Here is a 12,079-nt window from a genome sequence, read left to right as displayed (position 1 = left end):
TGACATTCCAGGCTTAACACAATCAGATATACTGTAGTATGTATGATGAGAACAGCATTAGATTGAATCCACTGCCTTTGCTCTCAGTCAGGCTAATTGTCATTCTCATACATCTATTCCATGCATGCCCCTTTGTAATCCTGTTACAGAAAATGTGTCTTCCTTTTAATAGACAGCTCATCAGGGCCAGCTGGAAAACTGGACAGAACATTTTGTTACATCAACTAGCTTTATTTATTTATTTAAGAATATGTATATGGAACATTATAATTATGTTCTCAACTAACAAACACAGAGAATTAAAAACAAATACTGTAATTTTATAGATGTTTCAGAACAGTATAAAGACCATAGTCCATGTTTATAATTCAAAGATACCACTTTAATGATATATCATTTTGCATTACAACATTTACACTGGTTCTTTTTAAAATATGGTCCTTGACCTGGTAGTGGTCCGCAGCCTAGGCAGGACTGAGCTGTGGACACAGATCTCCTGTCCCCACCATAAGCGTGCTCCACCCCCTGTGAACGTGCCATGTAGATGCGTGCAAGCTTCCCCCGTGAGTGCGCTCCAACCCTGCAGGTGCACCACACCTCCGTGAGCATGCCACGCCTCCCGCACAAGCATGCAACATGCCCCCAAATGGTCCGCGGTTGGGAAAAGGTTGGGGACCACTGGTTTAGATCACATGAGTTAGCCCGGTGCAGTAGTGGTGCACATCATTTGCTAAACATTCTGTTTTGCTCCTTGGGTGATGAAACATATGTGGGCAGACAAAAGAATACCAGATCCTATAGGACTAAGAATGTCTTAATTAATATTGCTGCTGATCCAAGTCATTAATATTGACCCTGAGTTCAAAGTGACTCTCAGACAAAAATCTGATATTTATTTCAAATTAGGCCAAGAGGGTCATCTTTTCCCTTGTTGGGTTAGTACAGTCATGCCCCGCTTTACGATTACCCCGTTTAATGACAAATGTTTTTGCGATCACTTTTGTGATCACAAAATGATGGTTTGAATGGGGTTTTTCTGCTTTGCAATGATTGGTTCCCTGCTTCGGGAACCGATTTTTGCTTTATGATGATCAAAAACAGCTGATCGTCGGGTTTCAAAATGGTCGCTGGCTGAAGAAAATGGCCCCTCAGATTCCTCGCTGCAGAGGCATGGAAAATGGCCACCCCTATGGAGGATCTTTGCTGGACGGTGAGTTTTCAGCCCATTGGAAGCCGCCTAGAGTGGCCTTTTAGGCCAGATGGGCGGGGTATAAATCAAATCAAATAAATAAATAAATAAATAAATAGATAAATAATAAATTGGAACACATTGAACGGTTTTCAATGCATTTCAATTGGCTTTTTAATTTCGCTTTATGATGTTTTCGCTCTACAGCGATTTCGCTGGAACGAATTAATGTCATCAAGTGAGGCACCACTGTAATACTACCATTTTCTTATTTTCTTTAATTCATTTAACTCATCTTCATTTATGGGCAAGTCCCAGTCCTGGCTCAACGGGGATTCTTGTGTTCTTATCCAGTATTATTGACTTGGGCAGCAGATCACTGGATTTCACAATTGAAAAACTGGGTTTCAGTCCCATGTATATTAAAAAAAACATAAATGCTTATAAATAAATAGTTTTGTAAAATTGCATAGGTTACAGAATAGACTTCTTTCAGTGTTTGAATGCCTCATAAAATATGAAGAAACTTGTATCAATATATAATTCAATGTCATGGTTAAAGCTGTATTGATAGGTAATTCAATTTTATGGTTTTGCTATTGCTGTCCTTCCAACGTCATTCATTTGCAATCATACTGTGGTTTATATGAATTTTACAGTACATGACATCCATAATTATTGCACAGTCCAGAGCAATAATTAATTAGAACAACTTGTGTTCACCTAATTTTGATGTCAAAACATTATTATGAATCCATTAATTTAGAGAATAAATTGCTTCCTCAAATGAATTTCAGTTCCATGGATTAGCTCATTTCTGGTATATGTTTATGTGCTGTGACTTGCAATTTTTCATAAACAGGGTACTTTTTCCATGTTTACTTGTAACACAGACCTTCAGAGATCAATATGTCGCAAATTTGCAGGAAAAAAAGAAGTTTATGTTCAGACTTCTAGCCAACCAATCATAACTACTCAATTTCATTTCCTTTCACCTGCTAATAATCATTTTATGACCATTTTCTGCTCACTAAGAATACTGTATTTGGTCCTTATTAAATTTGTTCTGAAAGATCTTAAAGATATTTCCTGAAGGTTTTGTTTTGTTTTTGTATTTCTGCAAACTTTTAGGTTCTCCCACATTTGCTGGTATTTCCTTTTGTGTATTTGTATTACTGTTTTGCTAAATAAAGATCCACAAGATCATGCTTCTTTCACACTGGTAGAAGAGGGAATGACTTAAATTAATAGGAAACAGGACATCATCCATTTTTTCAATGAAGTTGTGGGGCACTATTATTTTAGGTTTTTAATGTAGCTACATTTAATGTTGCCAACTGCAGCCGTCTTGATTAAATTTAAACCCCACAAGCAAGTCATAACATATATTGGTTTCAACAGGCAGAAAATAGGTACCTCTATGACGTATGCCCTGCTGAGGAAACACTGGAAGTCACAAGACAGGCTAATTTTGCCAGAAAGCACCATCAATTATGTTTGTCACGAAGCAGGAAAAGAATGACATCATCTAAACAGGTCTTGTCACAAGAAAGAAAGAGGGAAGAAGAAAATCCCACATAGGCTTATGACTGAATAGTAACTGCTCCAAAAGGCTTGCAGGGAAAAGCAAATTCATTTAAGGGTTGGTCTGCAGCTACGGATTAGTCTTCAGTTTGGGAAGCAATGTGGAAGCAAAACTGTAAAAATTTGCCCAGCATAGAAGACACAACAGGGTATAACAGCTTTTATTAGTCCTCGTGATGTTGCTAAAGAGGCAAGCTTTGAACATGATGAATCTTCCATCCCACACAGCTCTACTAAGCACAACCCTCCTAACGTTGGAGAGAGATACTGTATAACCTAACCTTCTATTCTCCTATGCAGCACCATGGACAGCACCCTCAGCTATTAAAGCAATGCTGCTTAAGGCAGCAACTTGGTGGGTGTCACGTTGGAGAAGGCATTAAAGGTGTCATGTTTAAATTTTTGAGGAAATGATTAGAAGATGTTCTATCGAAACAGAATGCAAAAAGAGTTATTAATTTGCCAGGTGTTCAGTTTTAATCAGAAAGGTTGGCCATGGGATTCTGAAAGATTAAATGAAGAACCTAATAAATACGAAGAACATTTTCTTGTGAAATATACTATATCAGATGTGCTAGAAATTATGTAAGATAAACTATGTTATGACTCTTTCTGTGTTCTAATGTTGCCTGATTTATGTATAAATGTTTTCTTCTTTTATGATGAACAGAAATTTTATCTTATAAAGTTTGATGAGTATGTCAGTGTTGATTAGAAAGCCAAAACCTGGTGAAATACATAACATAAATAAAAATCTCATTTATGCATATATTCCACGGCTCCATATTGAAAAGACAACAGAAATCGGTTGTCGCCTTGCACAGCTGGCACTAGAAGGAAGAGTAGGACTGCTACCCCACCCAAGCAGGTAGAGCTCATCTCATTCAAGATGACTGATGGAAAGCTATGTCCTCAGAAGAACACAGACTTTTCTTCTCTGCCCTGTCAAGTGCGTTTTGCTCTGATATTGTCCATTTGTGTGACTTAAGACACTTTTGAATTGCAAATGCACTTAAAAGTGACTGGCCAGACACATGAATGAGCAAAGGCAGTGACTGACTGTTTAGCCCCAAAAAGAACATGGATTTGAAATTGCCTTGAAACTTATCTTCAGGGAAAACCAAAATAAAAAGACAAAAGGCAAAAACGTGGTAGCACTTTAAAGACTAATTGTTATGTTTTAATGTGAGCTTTCATGGACAGGTCCACTTCTTCAGAGTTGTCCAGGAGAGGTCACATTAAAATATAGCAGTAAATCTTGAAGGTTTTTGTCTTTTTTGGGGGGGGTATGCTAGAACAGACTAATATGGCTATCTCTTCCAAAACTTCCCTTGAGGCGTGTCTCTTCTTTTAGATATACAAACGACATGGTGATATTGGACAGGAACAGGAGCACAGCATCTGAGAAGGGCACAGGATTGTTGTCGGCCAACAGCTCTGTGTTGTTTTCCAAAAAAGTAACTTGAGATTGTCGAATCTTCTTCCTCTCAGTCACCCTCTCCTCCGATGGTGAACCAGAGAGTAAAAAGGGCTTGGCTTCACAAAATGGCTGGACGTGGGTGGCAGCAACGTTTGCATGGAGATATAACCTCTGGTTTTCTTATGCAGCATTCTTCCGCCGAGGAGGTAGATTTCCCAAAGAAATTAGCATCTCTGAGGTAAACAACAACAACAACAAGCAGCAGCAGCCACCCAGGCTGGGAGGGGCTCTTGTCAGGAGGGGGTTTCCCTTTCTACGAGGGAGGCGGAGGGGAGCGCCCAGGCTTTCCCGCCAAAGCGGAGACCCCACTCGGAAGGCAATCCCACCCACACCTCTCGTTCCCGCGCAGCTTGAGAGCGAAGCCCGACGCGCCTGGGCGCCGCCTCCCTGCCCGTCCCTGTTCCTCCCAAAGAAAGCGTCGGGCTTGGCGGCCGCCACCTAGAGACGGGAGGGCGGGACGAGGCGAGCGGGGAAGCAGCGGCAGCAGCAGCAGCAGCAACAAGAAGCAGCCAGAGCCGCTGCCGTCGCCGTCGCCCGCGCTCAACCAGCAAGGCGGCGACCGGAGCGCCAAGCCCGGCAACCAGCCCGCCCGCCCTCCTTCCTTCGCCCGGGTAGGCGCCTCGCCTCCTGCCTCCTCGTCGTCGTCGGCTAACGCTTTCCCTTCCCTCGCCGGCCAAATGATGAACTTTCTGCGGCGCAGGCTTTCGGACAGCAGCTTCATCGCCAACCTGCCCAATGGCTACATGACCGACCTGCAGCGGCCGGAGCCCCAACAGCCGCCGCCACCGGCGTCGCCGGCCGCTCCTTCCCCGGCCTCTTCTTCCTCGGCTTCCCCGGCCTCGGAGCGCCGGCAGCCGCAGCCCGCGGCGGCGCCTTCCCCCCAGCAGGCTCCGCCGCCGCCGCCGCCTCAGCACCAGCAGTCGGTGGGCAGCAGCTTCTTCAGCTCCCTCTCCAACGCCGTGAAGCAGACGGCCGCCTCGGCGGGCTTGGTGGACGCGGGCTCGGTGTCGCCGGCGGCGGCCAAAAAGTTCAAGCAGCTCCTGGTCATCGACGAGCCGCACACGGACTGGTAAGGGGCCGCCCTCTCTCTCCCCCCTTCCCGTTCTGCCCCCTCCGCTCGGACCGGGGGGCACCAGGCTTGGTGTGCAGCCCTCCGCCTTCCCCGCTCCCGTTTGCATTGGCCTCACGGTGTGTGGTGCGGGGAGGGATGGGGGGGGGGAAGGAGGGAGAGAAAAGCGCGGGCTTGGCGGCGGCATCCTTGCTTTCGCCGAGAAATTAGGGAGCGTTTTGTCTGTGGAACCCCCTATTTCTCAGCTGCCTGGTTTCCCGCAGGGCTACAGCGGGGACCAAGGGCATGGCCCTCGAGAAAAGCCCGGCAGTGCCTGGAAGCCCTCGGCGGCGGGCGGGTCAGCCCCAGACAGCTGCGGACCAAAGGCGGAGAGGGAGGGGAAGGGGGAGGGGAAGGGGAAGGGGGAGGCCGCCTCTGCGGAGGGAGCGCGCCAGGCCGCCTCCCCACTTGACTCCCCTGCATGCCAAGAACTTCCTCCCAGGGGGGAGGGGGGAAAAGGGGGAGTCAGTGGGGAGCGGGGAGGGCGAGCGCCTCGGCCGCCCGCCGGGAAGGCGGGGTGGGGCGTGGGTCATGTGACGCGGCCGCACGTGCACACACACATCTTTGGCAGGAGGTACGTGTGTGCCCTGTGGAAAGTTACCGCGGATTGCAGTTCCCCCACCCCAGCTTCTGGGTACATTGGGTGGAATCTGCCTCACGTACGCGGCGGCCTCCTCGCTCGAGGTGGTCTCAGGTGTTTCTTCGGAAACCTGCTTAAAATGTTGGCCGCAGGCTACCAAAGGGGGAAATGCCTACCAGAAAACATGTGGGGCCGTATAGAAGTGGGATCACAATCCCATGAGTTTAAAGGCAGGCGCCTTTTCTTCAAAGATACATATGAGTTTGAAAACACTATCCTATATGTTTACTATTTTCATAGTAAACATAGGATATTTGAGTACCTGCAAGTTCTTTAAATACTTGTTATCTGTAAGTTTATTTGCAGTAATTATAACGAATACTGGTTTAACTTTACATTTCTTTGGTGAAAGAGTAAAGTTTTCTTTATTCATGGAGTGGAACAAACCTAATTCTTGCAATGCCAGAAATAATACCTTGTGCCTACAACATGTCTGTGTAACCGTCTGTTATCTAAATTCATGAACTACATTATTTTCCCCTGAGGATCTAGAAAAGATTTCCACCGTGAACTGTGAATGGACTGAAAGTACCAGATGCTGCAGTCTTACTGAAGCTAACCTGATCAGCAATCTGGAGGGGAGACAACTGGGAGCCATATTACAAGCCCTTTTTTTTAAAGAGAGAGAGAGAGATGTTTATGAAGTCATAAATGATGCAGTTAGAGTGAAACACAAAGGGGATTCTTTTGTACAACATTTAATTTTTAATGGCTTTCATATATGTGTGTGTCAGTCATGTTCAGGAGCCTGATATGAAAGCCTCTGCCCCAATGAATTTGTTAGTCTTGTGTAAACCTATGAACAATTAATCAGAAATAAGACCTGTTCAGCACAGTTTTAGACAGTCCTCCGCATCCTTGTGTACTATTTAAAGCCCATTAAACTGAGTGCATGAATAGATACATACAGGGTTGTACTGATGTTTTTGTTAGAACAGATGTAGGGTATCTATCTCTTGCTAATGATATGCAAGAAAATAAAAAACTTTTTAAAAGATGTGATCCTAAACATTAAACAATCCCCAACTTTCATTATCTTCTTATTTGCATCCACCACAGAATGTGGTTATTGTTGGGGGAGGGCAATTAATCCTTTCATATATAATTTGATTTCTCTGCCTTGGTTTTTTCCTGTTAATATTATGTATAAGTTATAGCTATGGACAACAGACTAATACAATTCCCAGTAGACAACCTGACATTTTACTGTTCAGCTCAAGATAGTAGTGTGACTTTGAAGGAAAATGTATTGCCACAAATTAGGTTGTTGCTGCAGTGTATTTCAAATTGCAAGTCAGATACATGAATAGATCTGTTTATGGCTGTTAACCATGATAGTTATATAGAACATCTGTGTTCAGAAGCATTACACTTTGGAGTACCAAATGCAGCGCAAGATAATCAGCACCACCCTACAGGGCTTCCAAAGTCATTTCTATGGCTGCTTTTGGAAACAGAAGGCTGGACTAGAAGAGGTCTTACTCTGGTGGAGTCAGGCTGTGACAATGTTCGTCTTTGGCCGGGGGGGGGGGGGTTGCGTAGTAAAGGCGGGAAAAAGGCGCGGAGGCGAATCCATTTCTTGTGAAACAACAACTTTATTTGTATGCACACTCAACTCCACCGGATCAAACGGATCCTTCAACACTTCGTCCGTTAACAGGGTATATCTTTTTGGTCTTACAACTGGTGGGTTCATCTCTTCCCCTACCAAGGGGCCAGGCCGAATCGTTTGCGGTCCGTCAACGGTCTTAGGGGCGCACTCCGCACGGCACATATGGTCCCACAACAGGGATGGCGTGCCCAATCCCCCTCTGGAGGCTTCTGTTGGAATTCTGGGCCCGGGCGGATAACTCTCTGGCCCCACCAGGGTAGCCCACCGGGAAAACCGAGACCCTCCATTCTAAGGGCTCATATGCCCTACCGCGTCCGCTGGGTAAAGAAGGCTCCGGCAACAGTCCTCCTTCTTTCTTTATATTTGGAAAGCCGTCAGCCAGGTCCGCCTGGCTCCTGACGTCTGTTAGCCAGTCTGTCTGCACCCCCACATTAGTGCATCTGCCCCGCTGTCCTTCCCCTAGCCAACTGAACTCCCGCACATTTGATCCTTCCCCTTTCACCTCCTCCCACATGATCAGGTCCAGTTCAGCTCCTCCCTCATCAACCAGGCACACTTCTGTCGGTCTCCTTTGTGGCTCTTCCTCACATTCTATTTCCACTAAAATCCCTTCTGCACAACCACTCTCTTCTTTCGGGCTTTCTTCTTCTGAGGACGGCACACTCGGTCCTACTCCTTCACACAGGCAAAGTCATATACTGTATATGTAAGGTTTCAGGTCTGTAGCTGTCAAGTGTTTCCCAGGGTAGCACATTCTTTTAGCATTTATGGACCAGCATAATGTAAGCCTTTTCTCACCAAATTAGTGGCAGCTATTAACCTTTGAATATTGCTGTTTGGTTTTTGTCTTACATTTTGCATTCCAAAGCCTCTTTGAATCCCGAGTTTGTTACAATAGATCTGAATACGTGTTGGTTGATTTATGACTATAGGAGTATAAATCACTACCTCCTGAGTTTCTAGATCTAGATAACAAAATCAGCTTGGTAGTTGACTAGCTATGTGCAAAAGTGCTTTCAATGCCCTGGTGATGTTTAAATTTTGAGATGTTTTATTAGCCTGCTTTTAACTTAACTAAGTTCTAATAAACATTTGATTGGGTTTTAACATGTTAAGTTTTTGTTTTGTTCTTACTTTTACATGGATTTATCTATTTTTTCCTGTTTTAATTCTGTTATGTGCCAAGTTGCAACCTGCTTCTAAAAGAAAAGCCAGATTTAAAAAAAAAAACTAGCCCTGATAATTGTTTTGTGTTTGAAGTAGTGAACTGATGAAAAAAGGAATTATGTAGGTTCTGGGATTTTCTTCTGCCTGATGTGTCTTTGTGAATGGTAGTGACCACAAAAGAGTGTCCTGTAGACCAGTGATCCCCAACTTTGGGCCTCCAGATGTTCTTGGACTTCAGCTCCCAGAAATCCTGGCCAGCAGAGGTGGTAGTGAAGGCTTCTGAGAGTTGTAGTCCAAGAACTCTAGCTGCCTAGAGTGTTCGCGATGAACAGATAGGCGGGGTATAAATGGAATAAATAAATAAATAAACATCTGGAGGCCCAAGATTGGGAACAACTGCTGTAGACCATTGGTTCCCAAACTTGGATCCTCAGAGTTCTTAGACTAAAACTCCCAGAAGCCTTCCCCACCAGCTGTGCTGGCCAGTATTTCTGGAAGCTGCAGTCAAAGAATATCTGGGGACCCAAGGTTGGGAACCACTGCTAGATCATCTTGACTGCTATTGTGTGTGAAGTTTGCATAATCTTGTGCACCAATATTGGGCCATTTCCTGGCATTTTGAGTAAGGGATACAGAAGCACAATGTCTCACATTCAAAAACTGGAGGGTTTTTTGTTTATTTATTTGTTTTTTGAAGAATTAAATTTCCTGGCTTTTTAAAATGGAAGTTTAAGTATACATACACTACACACAGATTACAACAGCATTTTCACTCATGTAAAATTGCTCACTGCTTGAGGATCTTAGAAGTTCAGCACATGATCTGGTTGCTGGAGGAGTGCAGAACCAAGAACAGCTGGGATGTAGCTGTAGTCCCTCTGTGCCAAAATATTTTGAAGGACTGTTTTGGATTTAATGAAATGGTGAAGCAAAAATGTGAGTGATGCAACACATACAACAGAGAAACATACACACCCTTTAATCTCTTCAATAAACTAATCTTGCTATGCCCACTTTGCAGAACCCAGACTAGAAAGGTATCTTTTAGTTTCTAATTTCTACAAACATGTTGCTTGCATATTTCCCAAAAGATATCCTCTTGTCTTTTGAAATTAAAAAAAAAAGGGAGGGAGGGTTGGGAGTTAGTAAAAATTGGCACGCATAACCAAGGTCAGAATCATCCGTACATGTAAAAGACAGATTGTGAAGAAATACAAAGCATCTGTTGTGGAGTTACTCTGCTCCAGAAGTGAACAGTGGCTCTTTCCTTCACTATAGGTACTCCAGTTATTCATATATACCCTGATTTGGTGTATATTTGCCCATTTGGTTGGAGATGTGTACAGCTGTATTGAATAGTAAGATAAATTGAAATAGTTTTCATAATGCTCAGATATTTTACTTTATGGAATTGCCTTTTTAGTGAAAGTATTATCGTATATTCACCTGTGTAGACACACTAGTATTTATACATCAGGATATGCAACTTTGTTTTTCAGGCTTGGGGGCTGTATGACAGGAATATGGCATATGCAGGGTTAGTTTTAAAAATAAATGAAGTAATATAAAGATCATGTTTCCCATTTTATTTCACATATTATGCATTATTCAATTACAATAAAATTGCTGTCCAACCATAATTAATTAATACTAAACTAGAATAATTTATCGAATTAAATGGGTAAGATTTAATTAATTATGTTTTAAGTGTATTGAATATTATTTATTAATTGAAACTGGATAAATGGCACTCACACACATTTTACTTTCATAAAATTACCAGGGCAGAACAGTGCAGGGATGATCTTTATCACTGTCAGTAGAATGAGCGAAACTGGCAGAAAGAGCATCAGCAGGCTGCAACTCACTGTTTCTTGGAAGACTGAGAACCATAGAAACATAGAGGATGTAGCACATATTCTGTCTAAGGAACTCTTAGAATCACAGGGATATTTCTTTCTAAAAGACAGACACTATACAGAACCAACTTATTAAAGGGTTCTAATACAGATTAATTAGGCTTAATTAACTGCTTCCAAATATGGAAATGAATAAACAAGTATTAATTTTACATTGCAGATCACTAAGGAATTCATGGTTTTGTACCAAATTTTGGTGGCAAATAGTGCTGTCAATTTTTGAATGGATCACACTGTCTATTTTCAGTGGCAGGAATATTATTATGACTGTTTCTCTGTGGTGCACAAAAAAAAGGGTCATCATGAGCTACACATTATCTGCCTTGTTGATCATGCACACCTGCATTGTAGGTGCCTCCTGTAAACAGTTCTACCATGCAGAAACAAATAAAGAATTTTGAATACTGTAGTGATGAGAGCTATAGTTCTTGTTCCCTTCTCATTCTTTGGACAGCAGTATATCTGGTACTAGATAAAATAATAGTAATTTAAGGACCTTTTAGTACTTGTTGAGTAGTCCACCTTTATGGATGCAAAATATTTTTATGGAGGAAATTCTGAATATTACAGCTCAAGATAACTGAGAAGAACTGGCAAAGCTTATAACTGGGATAATTTTTGTTGTTATTATAAAATTTTGAAGCTTCCATCTCCATGGCTCTGCAAATATATACTATTGAGTCAGATAGCTCAATTGCATCAGTCTGGACCCGTAGCTCAGGATCTTCCTGACTGTGTTTCAGAACCTCTGAAATGTTGATCTATCCTTAACTGCCTTAGAATATAAAAAGCAAAGGTAGCTGTGTAGACCATAAGGAAAATGTCAAAATTCCATACTCCTGTAATACGTTTATTAAGCCCAAATGAGTACAAAAAGGTAAGCATAGTTTTGAGAGCTTAATATTCCTTCATAAGGCAAGAGTTTATTAAAAAAACAGAACAGGGAAGTTTGGAAAACTGATTTGATATTGATGTCTAAATGACATTTGTGTTGTAGCAAAAGAGAGAAGATCTGTAAATTTTCAAATAAAACTCTAGCAGGTAATGTGATGATTCAACATTCACTTGGAATCGTTTATAGAAGTGTTGGGTACAAAAAGGGCCAAACTGTTTCTTCCTCTTTTTTTAAAAAAAAAAACATGAAATACAGGTATAAACTTATAACTCTCTCTATCCTGGGCAAAGCAGTCTGTTTTAAAACAGGTAGTCTTTATAACAAAGCAAGAGATAACTTTAGATGCTGCATTAGCTTTAAAAATTGAAATTAATTGGATTGTGTTACCCATAATTCATCATGGTGAACTCTCAAGGGATAAAGTCCCAGATACAGGTAAGATCATCCATATATTTTTCTTTATCTTACGCACTACAGTTGGTATT

General features: G+C 42.5%; 1 protein-coding gene across 1 annotated transcript in view; it reads left to right on the top strand.

Moving 5' to 3' along the window:
- The first annotated feature begins 4,471 nt into the window (after positions 1 to 4,471).
- Positions 4,472 to 12,079, top strand: part of SYN2 (synapsin II) — a 201,446-nt gene continuing 193,838 nt past the window's right edge. The window contains exon 1 of the mRNA XM_020802549.3: positions 4,472 to 5,322. Coding sequence (XP_020658208.3) covers positions 4,931 to 5,322 — 392 coding nt within the window. The 5' untranslated portion in view covers positions 4,472 to 4,930. The remainder of the gene's footprint in view (positions 5,323 to 12,079) is intronic.

This window comes from Pogona vitticeps, chromosome 2 (assembly GCF_051106095.1).
Source record: "Pogona vitticeps strain Pit_001003342236 chromosome 2, PviZW2.1, whole genome shotgun sequence".
Classification (NCBI taxonomy): Eukaryota; Metazoa; Chordata; class Lepidosauria; order Squamata; family Agamidae; genus Pogona; species Pogona vitticeps.
This window is presented reverse-complemented; position numbering and strand designations above follow the sequence as displayed.